The following is a 14,705-nucleotide window of genomic DNA, read 5'->3' as shown; positions in this document are numbered from 1 at the left end:
GGACTGTTGGCTGGGATATTGTTGGCTGGGATACAAATGCTTCTGGGCCTGCCACCCTTGGGAGCCCCTATACTATTTGGTTGTCTGTTTTTAAACCCATAATATGTATACATCGTTGTATATTTTCCCTGTATCTGTTGTTTTTCAATGATGCTATCCACTTTGAGCTTCAAGAAGAAAGATGAACTATAAAGGAAGTAAATGATTTAATCAACCGTCCCGTTTCCTTTCAGTGGCTTCCTTTGCCAGCCCTGGGAGCCTCCGGCATGGCGGCCTTAAGTCCATGTCTGCAGAAGCAGAGCTCACAAGAGGGCGGCAAGTAGCCCTGTGCCGTGCCCCAGGCTGGCCTTGAGGAGCAGGGCGCTCTGTTGTGAAAGTTTCCTCAAAGGGAAAGTTGTCTCGCCAGACTGAGCTCAGGCACACGGCTTTGGATTTAGGTCTCAAAATATTACTCCGGAAAGGAAACAATTCTACGTTTGGCCAGGAGATGGAGCCATGGATTTTAAATCGCGGGCCGCTGTGTCTAAGCAAGGGACGGTCGCTTCTCATCCCGGTTTCATTCTTAATTGGGAAAGAAAGTGAAGAGACAATGGAGTACGAGAGTGTCACAGCAAACTATGCTCCGACCAGGCATGTTTCAATGAAGTGGCTCTAGCAGGGCGGCTGAGCGACAAGGAGTCTCTGCTCGCAGCTCTGGGCTCCCTAAACTGGACGGCAACGGTGCGAGCGCCACGTCCAGCCCTGATTTGGGTTTTCGGGCATGTAGTTCCCGGCTCGTCTCTCCCAGAGAGCGCAATCAGGGCGGGGAGTGGCAGTCAAGCAGGTGGCCCGGGGAATCCCCCACAACCCCCCCCCCCACAAAGGAGACGAGGTCAGTGTTCGTGGAAGGGTCCTCGTCCCTTTCCTTCCACCAGCCCCTTCCAAATGGCCCTACAGGAGCCACCCTGTGGCGCCAGGAGGGCGCGAGTCAGAAGGGCCTGCGCCAGGGTGACGTCCCGGGCCAGGCTGCGCTAGCCAGAAAGCTGTGGTGAGATTGCCTTCATTTTCCCGCCTGTCGCTTCGGTCACTCCAAACAGGCCGAGGTGCCAGTAAGTGGCAAAAGCCGGTTTGTCTGCAGTCGGGACGCTTAACTCCGTTTCAGTATTCCCCTGCCCCCCCCCACGTCCTTGGCCTCTTGATGGGACCACTTTATTCTTGGGGAGGGGGCTACGCGGGCTACAGAAACGGGAGGCGCCCTCCAGCCCTGAAACCGACGGCAAGCAAACCGACGTGGCTCCGGTTTGCGCTCTGCGGGAGACGGGTGGGCCGGACCGGGCTCCGTTTTCCCACGCTGGCCTCGTGGCTGCCCCCGAAGGGCTCTGTCTTCCCCTCCGCCGGCTCTCGCCCTCTCCCCCACCCCGGCTCACGGAGCGGCGAAGGGAACCGCTAATGGGATTGTTGTCTTGACGGGACCGCTCCCTCCAGGGGCCGCGCTGGTTTAACCCCGTGGGCTGGCTGGGCTTTTTTTTTTTTAAGGATGGGGAGTGTCACTTTCCCTCCTTCTGTCACCGCCGCACCTTTCAAGGATGCCCGACTCCAGGCCACGGTGGGCTCTTCGGGAGCACGGGTCCTTCCCCCAAACCCGATCCCCCCCCCCCCCCGGCGTGCCGCTGCGGAAACACGAGAAGCCACTTCGCAGGAGAAGGAGGGTCACGATGCCAACCACCAAGCTCCCGGGGACAAAAACTGGACGGGGCAGGGCAGATGCCGAAGAAGAAGAAGAGTTGGTTCTTATATGCCGCTTTTCCCTACCCGAAGGAGGCTCAAAGCGGCTTACAGTCGCCTTCCCGTTCCTCTCCCCACAACAGACACCCTGTGGGGTGGGTGAGGCTGAGAGAGCGCTGATATCACTGCCCGGTCAGAACAGCTTTATCAGTGCCATGGCGAGCCCAAGGTCACCCAGCTGGTTGCATGTGGGGGAGCGCAGAATCGAACCTGGCATGCCAGATTAGAAGTCCGCACTCCTAACCACTACACCAAACTGGCTCTCGACGGGTTGGGATCATTTTCTTGCTGGATCCTTTCCCTCTTTTGCTTTGCTGCCTGGTCTGCAAGGGTTCTGCGGCGGTCTCTCTCCGCTTCCTAGGGCGAAACGTTTCGTCCGTTGCTTCTCTTCCACCCCCTCCCAAACGTATCTCCGTTGCAGACCCCCGAAGTGACGACGGGCGGTACACTTTGGAGACCCGCGCGCCTCCCGCTGTCCTTCAGGCCCAGAGAGATCTCGACGCCCGGCCCGGCCTCAGCAGAGGCGCCCCAAAGTCCCGCTCCGGCGACCGCTCTTGTCCGCCGCCTTTCCGCGCGAACCGACGTCTCAGGAGGCGGCCGCCTGCGTCTCACGGCGACTCCTGCGGGATCCAGAGGCCGCGCGCAGCGATCCCCGTCAGGGGGCCAGGACTGCAGGAGACCAGCGGCCAGGCTGAGGCGGCCCGAACTCCGCCAGGATACGGCCCAAAGTGTCAGCGCTGCTCATGCCTCCCTCGCAGGATCCCGAAAGCATCGGGGGAAGTGAAGCCATGGGGGCGGCGGGGAGAGAAGAAAGGATTCTTGGGGCGGGGGCGGGAGCGTAAAGCCAATCTCATCATGGCGTTTCACTCGCACCCTTGTCCTCAGAGCTGGACGAGCTCTAACGACGTTTAGGCCACGGTTGCCCAATCCTGAATATGTCTACTCGAGAGAAAGACCAACAGTGGACCTTCTGCTCTTAGGTATGCTTGGAAATGGTCTGCAGCCGCCGTGGCTCTGTAGAGAAATGCAGCCCTCGGATAAACCCAGGTGAGGGGGAAGGGTGGTCAGGCTGGAGTCGGACCCGCTCCTTAAATATCAGTGTTATCCTAGAAAAGCCCCCAAAGACGACCATTTCCGCAGCTTCAGAAACACGCGGGATGCCGGGAAGCTCCGCGCTCCGACCCGTGAAGGGGTGCCCGACCCTGCGGCAACTGGGAGCCCAACTGTCTGTATCAGGAGAAAGACTGAAAGATCTGGAGAGATTAGTTCCTCTCCCATGGTTGAGCAGACACCCAGAAAAATCTCGCCGAAGTGTCTGTTTTTACAAACTGAAATTCGGGTACTTCGGTCCCCACGCCACGTCCCCCCACTGCTGTTCTTGGGGCCCCACGCGTCTTTCTTGATTGGATATCCGTCCTGTGGAGCCTCTGGACTCTGGGTAACCCGCCTTGCGTCTCCCGGAGAAAGGCGGACTATAATTCAGGAACAGTTCACAGGCTGCCTATTCGTTCCGATCACAGACCGCGGGAAGGGCGCCCCCTGGCGTCACGGCCCCACAAAAGCCTTTGACTCATTTCCCTCGGGGGACAGATCTGAGCAAGAGGCGAATGGCCGGGACTGCTGCTCTGTGGGACTTGGGGGGAGGGGGGAAGTGTTCCGGCCCTTTCCTTGGGGGTTGTTCTACAGCAGGAGGTCGGTCGCCAGGCGCCTGCTTTGGGGTCTGCCTGGTCACTCCGGGCGCAGCAGCGTTCGGCGGACAACCGGGGGGGGGGGGTCGAGACGAGGCCAAGGAAGACCCGGTGCGGCTCTTCTCCCAGGTTCCCTGCTCGACCTTGTCGCCTGGAAGAAACGCGCAGAGACACACGGCCAGCCCCGGAGCCCCGGTCCCAGCTTCCCTCGTGGTGGTCAAGGGACCGCCGCCGTAGGGCGACCACGCAGCATTTCAGGGCCTGCCTCGCGTCCCGGTGACTTCCCTGGAGCTCTCCCATCCAGAGACCGGCCAGGGCAGAGGTGGGGCGGCCTAGGGCGGGAGGAGACGAGCTCCGACCACTTGGCATTTCTTCCCAAGGAGAGGCGCTGAGCGGGACCGGCGGGTCCATCGCCCAGGAAGCCCTTTCGGCCGCTACGCCACTGGCCGGCTCCCTCTCGCCTGGGCCCTTCGTCCGGCCAGCCTCGCCCTTCCCCGGCAGCCCTTGGCCTCGCCGCCCTGAACGGCGCTCCCGGCTTTGCCCTCCGACGGCCACCGACGAAGCAGCCCCCCTCCCCCCACACACACTCCTCTTCCCCAGGCAGCTCGCTGGGTGACCCAGTCACAGTTCTCTCAGAGCTCTCTCAGCCCCACCTACCTCCCGGGGTGTCTGCTGTGGGGAGAGGAAAGGAAAGGTGGGGAAGCGGGGGATAAAGCCCAGCTCTTCTTCTTCTTCTTCTTCTTCTTCTTCTTCTTCTTCTTCTTCTTCCGAAGGGCTCCGCGGCTTGATTTGTGGGCTTCTGGGGCCGACCGGGGGCGCTGGCAGGAGACAAGATGACAGAGGGTCGCGCCGCAATTAAGCCCGGCAAGAGGACCCTGGGCAGCTGGGCCGAAGATAAACGCCGCCTTAAAGGCCTGACGCCTTCCCCGGAGCAATCGGCCAGAGTTTACGAGGGCACAGTAAACCACCCGGGGGGAGGGGGAGTTATAAAGAGCCGGTAAATTCAGCGGCCGCCTTCCCGGCCGAAGTTCCCGGCCACTATCAGACAGCCTCCAGCTCTCCTCTGGGGGATCCGGGAGGAGTTGGCTGCAGGGCAGGGAGACAGAGCCAGACGCCCAAGTGGCCGAGGACGGGAGACTTCGGCTGAGAGCTCCCCCTACCTACCTCCCTCCCTCCCTCCCTCCGCAGGGCGCTTTGGAGGTTGATGCCCGGAGAGGCGCGGGCCAGGCGGGGGCAGGCGGAGGGCGGCCCGGGGGAGCCGCTGACCCGCTTTGCACGAGGGGGCCGCGAACAGGCCTGCTGAGGGGGGGGGAGTGGCAGCGCCCGAAGTCTCTCTGTTCGCGGGGTGACCTTACATGCCGCACACCTGCTCGCTGCCGCGCGGCCCACCTGTCCAGAGCGCGACGGGGCATCAATCACTCGCCTAAGCAGGCCGCCGTTCGGGCGCGTCGCGGGCTCGGGGGGGGGGGCAGGAAGACCCCGACGCCGCATCGGAGCACTGCTCGGGGGCCCACGGGAGCCCCCAGCCCACAAGTCGCCCAGCAAAACCGAGGGCGGGGTCGGGGGTGGGGGGAGCAGGAGGGGGAGGAGACGGGCTTAAGGACGCGGCCCAGATCGGCGGCGAAACCTGCCACCCCAGCGCTCCCCGCGGTCCTGAAGTTTCCCAGATCGCCACGAAACAGGGGGCGGCCTCCCCGCCGAGGCTTTCTGACCCCGGAGAAAATGACGAGGCGACTTGGGGAAAGACTCGCCCAGGAGGACGGGCTCACCCACAGCCGCGCCGAAGCCAGAAGGGAGCTACCCGGGCCGGCGGGGGGGGGGGGCGACGGGGGCTGAACCGCAGAGCACTCGGTGGGGTGGGGAGGGAAAGGGAAAGGGGGGGTGTGGAGGGGGCGCGAGAGACGCTTCCTTCTTCGAGGCAGGGACACGAGGGGGGGCATCGGCTGGCTACACGTCTCCAGGCAATTGCCGGAGGGGGGGAGTCTGGCGGGGGGGGGAATCTGTCGCTTGGCTTCTTTTCATTCTTTTCCAGGTGAAAAGTTCGGGGGGGGGGGAGGGTCTGCTGCCGCCTGCTCCTTTTCTTTGCGGAGACAAGACACCCAACTGTTCCGAGATTACCATTCAAAAACAAGGTTCTGTGGCAAACCTCATTTGTGAATCTATTACAGAGATTAATAGATTATTTCTTCTTTTTCAACTAATTCTCAGTGGGGAAATTTAACCATATGGTAAGGAGAGAATTAGAATTTCATCACATTAGAGCAAAATGTAATGAAAAGAGTCCAACACCTGGGGCCAACTGTGAAAGACACAATTAAAAGGTTTTTAATGAAACCAGAGAAACCCAAAATTTCATCGCCTTCAGTGATTCTGTCACATAAGCACGATTTAATGGAAGAGTTGGGAAATGTTATTTAGTGATGTCATCAAAATAGTGTGTGTGGGGGGGGTTACATGCTGGGCCCTTTTTGTGAGCGCGCAAGGAAACGGAATCGCTCGCTTGTTTCTGCGAAAGGATCCGCGGGAGGAGCGCTCGCGGGAGAGGCAGCAGGGCGGGTCTCTGGCCGGGGCCAGCAGCGCCGGAGCCTCTTCGGAGGGAGCCCCACGCGATCCTGCCTCCCACTGCGCGTCCCTCGTCGCCTGCCTTGCGCCGGCTGCACCCCGCGGGGGGCCAAGGGACGGAAGCCAACGGCGGGGGGGGGGGTTGCGCCGGGCTGCTGGGGCCCCCGAGAGGGTGGGCCAGAGGGGGCCGCTTCAGCCCAGAGGTTGGTGCCCCCCCCCAAGGGCTCCTGAGGCTGCGGCAGGCATCCGTGGGGGGGAGTGAAAAAGACGCGGAAGAAAACTTCCTTTGCCCAAAACCTCCGGCTGCGGGACAAGGGAGAGGCCGCGCGGGGCTGGGCTAAACCCGAAGTGAAATCCGGTGGCCAATGACGAGCCACGCGCGCCCCACCCCCACCCCGCCCCCCGCGCCGACTTTGGAGGGCTGGCCGGGAGGGGCGTCACTCCGGCGGCGCTAAATTGGCCCCCGTCCTCGGCAGCGCCGGGCGAGCAAGTGCGCGGCGAGCGAGTCCCTCCCCCGCGGCCGCCCCGTCGGCGCCGCGCGGCCCTTGGCGGCGTCCTTGGAGGTGGCCGCCGCACATGTCACGCCGCCCAGGCCGTCGTGGGGCTCCGGACGGGACGCGGCGCCTGGCGAGCATATGCGCGAAGCGGCGCCCGCAGATGGCCGCGAGAAGAATGGCGCGCCCGCCCGGCTCCGGCTCCGGCTCCGGCTCCGGCTTGGGCTCGTGCAGGCCGGCGTGAGAGGAAGGCGCGCGCGGGGCTCGTGGGTGACCGCTTTAATCCTATTAATTAAGCCGTTAACCTGATTGGGCAGCCGCGGCGGTCCCCACAGGCCAGCCGCGCCATAAGAACCTGCGCGCCCGGCTAATGAGCTAAACGACTCCCCCGGCTGGCGGCGGCGGCGGCAGGAGCAGCGGCGGCGGCGGCGCAAGAGGCTCGGCAGGCGCAAGAAGGCGGCGGAGGCAGCAGCAGCAGCAGCAGCCGCGCTCCGCGCCCCGGCGAGGCGCCAGCCAAGCAGCGAGCGGCGCTTCCGCCGGCCTCCGGTCTCTCGGCGATGGAGCCCAGCCCCGGCGCCCGAGGGGGTCGCGGCGCCGCCCACGCCTGAGCCCTCCTTGGCCGGCGGGCGGCGAGAGGCGGCGGCGCGGCCGAGGCGAAGGGAGCCGGCGCTCGGAGGGGAGAGCCCCGCGGCCTCGGCCGGGTGGGGGGGGCGGCGGCTGAGGAGGAGGAGGCGGAGGAGGAGGAGGCGGCGGCGGAGGAGGGGCGAGGCGGCGGGCGGGCGGGCGGCTGGCTGCGTGGCGGACGGAGTGGTGCCACAAGAGCGCGGGCGGCGCGGCCAAGAGGATGGAGTCCGCCTTTCGCTCGCCGCCGGGGCTGGACCTGGCCGCCCACCCGCCGCCGCCGCGCCCGGCGCCCTCGCCCCTGGGCTGCTACGAGGCGGCCGAGTCGGAGGCGCTGCTGCTGCGGGAAGGCGCGGCCGGGCCGCTGGGCGCGGGGGAGCCGCTGGGCGTCAAGTTCGGCCCCGGCGGGACGAGCCGCAGCTCGGTGGCGGAGAGCAGCGGCGGCGAGCAGAGCCCCGACGACGACAGCGACGAGCGCTGCGAGCTGCTGCTGCGGGGCGCGGGCGGCGTGGTGGGCGCGGGGGGCGCCTTGCTGAAGACGCCCGAGGGCGGCGGCGGCTCCAACGGACACCACGGCGTGGGCGGCGGGGCCAAGAAGTCCAAGGAGCAGAAGGCGCTGCGGCTGAACATCAACGCCCGCGAGCGGCGGCGCATGCACGACCTGAACGACGCGCTGGACGAGCTGCGGGCCGTGATCCCCTACGCGCACAGCCCCTCGGTGCGCAAGCTCTCCAAGATCGCCACGCTCCTGCTGGCCAAGAACTACATCCTCATGCAGGCGCAGGCCCTCGACGAGATGCGCCGCCTCGTCGCCTATCTCAACCAGGGCCAGGCCCTCTCGGCCGCCTCGCTGCCCGGCTCGGCCGCCGCCGCCGCCGCCGCCGCCGCCTTGCACCCGGCGCTCGGGGCCTACGAGCAGGCGGCCGCCGCCGGCTACCCCTTCAGCGCCGGCCTGCCGCCCGCCCCCTCGTGCCCCGACAAATGTGCCCTTTTCAACAGCGTCTCGTCCAGCCTCTGCAAACAGTGCACGGAGAAGCCTTAACCCCGCGCGCCGGACGCGCTCGGACTCGGCCGCCCCCGCCCCGGAGGCCTTTGGGCCTGGCCCGGCCCGGACTGCTGCCGCGGCCGCCTGCAGAAGGAGACTGCTGGGGTGGGCAGGGGGGCTTGCGTGCAACTGAAACCTCAGCGAAGCTTCATTCACACACGGAAGAAAGAGTCGCATTTTTGGGGGGGGCTGTATGTTTGGGGGTGAGAGAGAGGGAGAGGGTCTGTTGGGGAGAGAACCAACCCCCCTGTGCTCCACCTGCTGTTCTGAAGCCCCCAAGTATTGGGAACTTTTCGCGAAGACCAAGGAAGGGGAGGGGTGCTGGCTGGGCTGGAAGAAGGGAGGGAGGTGCAGGAGGCCTGGGGGATGGTCACCTCGCAGACAGAGGAAGGAGGCCACTTGGCAGGGGTTTCTTGAAATGTTGCTTTCCTTTTTTGTTGTTGTTGGGTTTGGTTCTTTGCTTCTGAGCCAGGAAACAAGTAAACTTGAAATTCAGACTTCCTGAGTTTAGACACGCGCAAAAAATTGTTCTGAAAATACTTGCATTTTTAAATCTTCTCTGAACTTCTGAGCCTGTGAAAATGCGCAAAGTTCTTGCGGAGAGTGAGCTTAAACAGAGGGGGGCAAACTCCTTGTTCGTGTGGCTGAAGTCATGCCGGTTTGTCATTATTATTACTATTATTATTATTTTGGAGAGATGTGCACCTTGTTTCCTTTTCACCTTGCAATCCTGTGAGCAAGAAGACGTGCTATTTATTCCACTGACCCTTTCACGCCAATAATAATCCTCCTGTGTTAAGGTCATGGGGGGGGGTCTTACCTGGTTTTCTCCCCTTCTTTTTTTCAATGCTTCTCAGCAGCCCCATTCACTTTGTGCCAAGTGTTTAAAGCATTGATTTGCCAAGGACATTACGAACCAGAAATCTTGATGTATCCGAGCTGCTGGGGCTTATGAAGGTCATCTGGGTTTTTGCATCATCGTCATCATCCCTGTATTTATAAATTAAGCTTTAATAAATCGCTTCAGTCCAAAAATGACAGGAGAGAGGTGTATTCTTGCTGGCTTAAGGAGCTGGGCTGCCGGCGTGTAGAAACTCTGGGCAGCGCCAAGGGATTCCCGGCTCCGGCTGGCGACAAGGCATCGGGCAGGAGCCAGAAAGCGGGCCGCTTTGGAGGAGGGCGAGCCCGGGCTCTTAGTCCACACCTTCGCCCCCATCTGACGCTCCGAGGCCGAGAAGTCAACAGGAGCCGTTTCCCTCCAAGGTAGCTTTCACGTGGAGTTTGTGGATCGTCAAGCAGCCCCCAACAACTGTTGTGTGTGTCTCTGCCACAATCCACTTTAGCCGATGCCCTAGGGGAGGGTGTGTGTGTTAAGCCAAGCAGTTTCTGACCCGCAAGCCAGTTAAACCGGAATAGGCTAGATTACTTCGGATCGGGATGCTTATTACGTTTACTCGGGTGTAAGCCTCGTTGTTCTCAATGGAGCGTTTCTCCGAGTAAGAGGGCTCTTGGCACTTCACGGTCAAGCAGTCGGGTTCTATTTCAGGCAAACGGGGCTGTGGGCCGGGCAGGTGGTCGCTGCTGGAAGCAGATCGCCCTGCAAGCCGATGCCATCTAATGTCATGAAACTGGTTTCCGAGGGGCCAGGGTGAGTCCGGGTCTCCGCGATCGGCGTTTGAACTTAATTGGGTTGTGGCTGGAACTGCCTGTCCGGGACCATTAGAGGGACTGGACTCCTCTCACTTGGGCCACCGGACGGCAGCCCAAAGGCTGCCAAGGAAGTGGAAATCCGAAAATCAATCCCTCTCTCTCTCCCCCCCCCCCCCCGCCTTCACCAAGAGGCCTGCTATTTCCCACCGCTTGCTGATCGTCCAAATGCAGGCTGTCAGCTGTGGGTGGGCAAAGGACAGCCGTCATGGATCTGTTGCCAGGTCATGGATGTGTAAAAAGAGTGATATATATATTCAATAGGTCAATCAGATGATGACAGCGATGTATGGTGGTTTGTACGTGTATCTATGTCGGAAAGAATCTTTATTAAAATATTTTGAACAAATTTTAACCATGATGTGCTTTGTAAGAGGGGCAAAAGCCCACCCCCTCCTTCATTTGGTTCTTGTAGACGGGCAGCTTTAAGATGGGAAAATAGTCCTCAAATTAAGCGAGCTGATGGAAAGGCCTTGCTGTGGTCCAGTTATTTTTATTTATATATTTATTTCTCCCTTTGAAGCCGGTGTGTGCACAAGTGGGCCTGTTTGGCGGGACTTATCCAGGAGAAGGAAAGGGCCCGCCAGGTTCTTGCTTCTAAAGGAAGAAAATCTGGTTTGGGAATTGGGGCGGGGGGGGGGGCAATCGCCATTTATTTAAGGACATGCGACAGTCTCCAATGCGCCGAGGGTTAATTCGGAGTAACTCTGGATTCACGTGAGCAAATGTAAAGACTCCAAACAAACTCAAAACTTCCTCCGGCGGCGGCTTTGCTCTACCCCCGCAGTCCAGGTAGTTTTACAAAGTCCCTGCACCCAGAGCCGCCGCCCTTTGGTCGGGTCGGTCTCTCTCTTCTCTGCGGCGACGGTGGGGTTCGCTTCGCTTGGGTTCGACTGACCCTTCGGCGCGCCCCTGGCTAGTTGCTGCGGGACCGAGGTGAGCCCCGGCCAGCCAGCCCGCCTGCTCGGCGTCTGCCTCTTCTCCCTTCTCGAGGGCCCGGCAGGCTGGAGGGGGCGGCGGGGAGTGAGAAGCGGTCACTTTCCAGGGGCCCCCTCCCTGGGCAGCGCGGCGAAGGCAGGCATGCAGGCCGGGCGGGGTGGGCCGCTCCGCCAGCCCCGGGCGCCAGGAGAAACCGTCGCTCGGTATTTACCAGATACAAAGCCTGGGTGCGTCTAATTATGATTATTAAAACAATTTCCATGACGATGTCTAATATTATGTTAATTTGAAAACAACTGTGTATGAAAACTGTCGACTATAATACCTAAATTCATTTAATGAAACACATCGTTAAGGCAATTAGACCTCCTGGATGTGATTAAGGAACATAATTACGACACTGTTCTGCGCCATAATTGGGTGTCTTTAATCAAGGGGCAAAGTGATCAGCAGCACAGCCATTCGTTCGCATTGTTCTCTCCCTGCTGTCCGTCATCCTGATTAGGAATTAAGCGCAGCCAGAAGCCCGGCCGGCCCCCCCCTTGTCCCCCCCCCATTTTAGACGTGAGCCTCCGAAGGGCGCCCGAGCTCCCCGGCCACGAGGCTGGCTCCCTCCCGCAGAAGCCCAGCGCCCCCACTCAATGACTGACCAGGTACGGCCAGGAGGAGCCTCAAGGCAGGCAGGCAGGCAGGCGGGCGGCGCTCTGGTCCGTGAAAGGGCCCCGGCAGCCCTACCCTAGGGACATCGGCCATCCATGGGTTGGCTTTGCTGCCAGTTTAGGACATCTGGTTGGGAGGGCTCCGACCGTCCTCCGGAGGCCCAGTACTAGGCAGCACCGCCCTGCCTCTCCCGTGGCTGTGGATGATAAACTTTGCCGGGACTAGATGGGATCGCCTCCTCGAGCAGGTACTCGGACACGACTCGATAGGAGACAGGTATCCCCGCGCTCCTGATCCCACTCCTGATGTGTGTGGAGGGGGGGGGGACTTGACGGAGGCAGTCCAGAATTTGGAGCCGGGAGCCCCACCAGGCGCGGATCGCGGCCCTCGGCCCAGAAGTCTGGCCAGACTAGCATCTCCCCGGCTCCTTTCCTGGCCCTTTTCGCGCTGCCCCAGAGTGCCTGACCGACGCGTCGCTTTCCTCATCCCTTTTGGGTCGTCTCTCGCAGTGGTTCCCCCCTCCGCTTTATTTATCCAAGCGCTCGAGGCACTCGGCTGGTGGCCCTTGAGCACCCGCTGGGCTTCACCCTGCGCTCCCTCGGGACCCCGGAGGACTTCCGAAGCGTCGCTTCCCCTTCCCCGACAGCACCGGCGGCGGCGGCACCTCCTCAGGGCTGGGCTGGGCTGGGGGAGGGCGAGGCAGTGCTCCATCTCCCCTCCCGCCGGAGCGCTGGGACGGCTGGTGCTGTACTCCACGTGTGGAGGGGGGGACACGTGCAGGGAGCGCCTGGCCCCTCTTGCGCTCTGTCATCCGCGGCGTCGCTGGGAATTGGCCGCGCTCGGCCCGGCCCTGCGCGGGGCTTGCCAATGGCGCGCCGTCTCGGAGCTCCCTCCCTCCCTCCACCCCCACCCCTGTCTGCCTGCCGGCCGGCCGGCCTTCTCTCCGGCGCTGTGGGGGCCTCCCCGGCCTGGCCTGGTGGATCACTTAATCCGTCGTGAATGTGGCCCGCGAAGAGCTTTTGTCCATTTCGAGCCGCCCCGCCGAAGGAGGATCCTTCAGCCAGCCCCAGCGCCCCCCCTCTCGAACCCCCCCCTCCCCGTTGCCAAGGCAAGCTCCGCGGTCCCTGCTCGCCCCGGTTCTCATCCCGCGCTTGTCCCAGCGTGAGTGACATTGACTTGCCTAATATAATGACTTATGAAAGATATAATCATGTGTTAAATTGAATCCTCCGTTTAACTGTTAATGGTGTGCTCTGGGCACATTTCCGTCGGAGATGCTATGGTAACTAATTGCCTCTCGGAAAAGGGCCACGACGCCAGAAGGAAGGCCTCTCGCGCGCCGGCGCCTCGCCTCGCCTCGCCTCCGTCCGCGCCTCCGGGGGCCTGAGGGGCCGGGAGGGCCACCCCGGAGAGGGAGAGGGAGACGCGCGCCAGGCCGCGCCTGCCCTGCCCCGAAGCCGCGGCGGAGAGACGGCGGGACAGGGAGGAGAGAGCCCCCTGCAGGAGGCACTTGGCACTCCCCCTCCGAGGCCGGGCGCCAGGCGGGTGGCGCTGGGCGGTGGGGGCTGGCCCGAGGCCGTCCTCCCCCCGACGACGCGCCCTTCTCGGCTTGAGGGGGCGGGGAAAGTTGGGCCCCGGCCCCGGCGTGCGAGAGCTGAGACGGGGCGGCGATCGGCACGAAGGGAGGACCCCCCAGGACCCAGAGGATCCCCCGACCCCTCTGGCCTCTCCGATGAGGTTGCCGGGAAGCGCCTCCGTGGCCGCCCCTGGGCACCCTTTTGCCCCCGGTGGGCTTCTCCGCGGAGGAGGCAGGGGCGGCTGCTGCGGGGGGGGGGGGCTGGCAGGGCTCGAGGTGCGGCTTCTTCTTGACCTTTATGCACTGGAAACCTCAGTGCCCCAGCTCCCATGCAGGAGCACAAATTGGAGGCGGATGAGGTGCCCCAGGCCTGACGTGGCTTTCCAGCCCGAGTGCCAAGGTCGCCCTCTGGTTTCCCTCTGCCCTCGCCAGGAGTCAGCTCGCCGCACACCGGCCTGAGCGCCAACCCCGACGGGCCCCCGCGGAAGGCAATCGGCTCCCTCCCTCCCTCCCAGCCTGGCCCTGGCTGGCTGCACAGGGTTAAGGCAGACGCAGCCAGGCAGCAAGGCAAGTGTCTGCATTTGAACACACTACTCTGCTGCACACAGGCTGGCACCAGCAGGGTGGAGAGAGAATCACTTGAAATGGCCCAGGAGAAAACCTTTTGAAGGCAAACCTGTAGTAAGCAGCGGTTAAAATTACCCGCGGGAATGGTAGAGGACAGGAAGGCCTGGAGGATCATTGTCCATGGGGTCGCGATGGGTCGGACACGACTTTGCACCTAACAACAACAAAAAATCACCCCCCCCCATCACTCAACAGCGTTAGAGTAACAGAGCTAGGTAAGGCAGCCTGCATTCCGTCTGCTCTGGCTGTCCCTCTTCATAGGCCAACAGGGCCAGGTCACTTGCAACCACTGCAGTAAGGCCAAAGCACCAAGTACTTGTCTGGCAGTTCAGGGTCTCCCTTTTCCAAAGGGGCTCCAGTATTTGCAGATGTCCAGAAACAGGCTTTTAAAATCTCTTCCACAGTACTGAATGTAAAGATTGGGGGTTTTGGTAACAATGACAGGCTTCTTATCTAAAAAACTGTATGTCTTAATAAGAGAAGTGGGGAAATCTATTATACCTTGAGATGCAGACTTCGTGTTCCTAAATTATATACACTAAATTATATATACCACTGTAACCAGCATCTATTGTTTAGCATAACTAAAATGTAGGCAGAAAAGTTATCTACACCTTAAATCAGGGGTAGTCAAACTGCGGCCCTCCAGATGTCCATGGACTACAATTCCCAGAAGCCCCTGCCAGCATTTGACTACCCCTGGTCTAAATTATTCCACAATAGTTGGCTGAGTTTATGAAGCTGACTGTAGATAGCAAGACTTCTGCATCACAAAAGTTCCCTCCATAAAAGGGGGACAAAGTATCATATTTTGAATCCTTTTCAGCAGGGGTATTCAAACTGCGGCCCTCCAGATGTCCATGGACTACAATTCCCATGAGCTCCTGCCAGCAAACGCTGGCAGGGGATCATGGGAATTGTAGTCCATGGACATCTGGAGGGCTGCAGTTTGAATACCCCTGCTTTAAGGGGTAGATAACTTTTCTGCCTACATTTTAGTTATGCTAAACAATAGATGCTGG

The 14,705-nt window shown here is 61.4% G+C and overlaps 1 protein-coding gene across 1 annotated transcript; it reads left to right on the top strand.

Annotated features, from left to right (window-relative positions):
- The first annotated feature begins 7,251 nt into the window (after positions 1-7,251).
- BHLHE22 (basic helix-loop-helix family member e22) lies at positions 7,252-10,197 on the top strand. The gene has a single exon (XM_077352296.1). It carries the CDS (start codon positions 7,353-7,355, stop codon positions 8,169-8,171), a length of 819 nt encoding a protein of 272 aa, XP_077208411.1. The 5' UTR covers positions 7,252-7,352; the 3' UTR covers positions 8,172-10,197.
- The last annotated feature ends 4,508 nt before the right edge of the window (positions 10,198-14,705 follow it).

The sequence above is a fragment of the Paroedura picta genome, chromosome 9, assembly GCF_049243985.1.
Source record: "Paroedura picta isolate Pp20150507F chromosome 9, Ppicta_v3.0, whole genome shotgun sequence".
Classification (NCBI taxonomy): domain Eukaryota; kingdom Metazoa; phylum Chordata; class Lepidosauria; order Squamata; family Gekkonidae; genus Paroedura; species Paroedura picta.
Note: the sequence above shows the minus strand (reverse complement) of the source record. Positions and strands in the feature narration are given on the sequence as shown.

What these genes read in the sequence shown, in the direction of transcription:
- BHLHE22 (XM_077352296.1), top strand. Translation starts at nt 7,353, where the DNA reads ATGGAGTCCGCCTTTCGCTCGCCGCCGGGGCTGGACCTGGCCGCCCAC.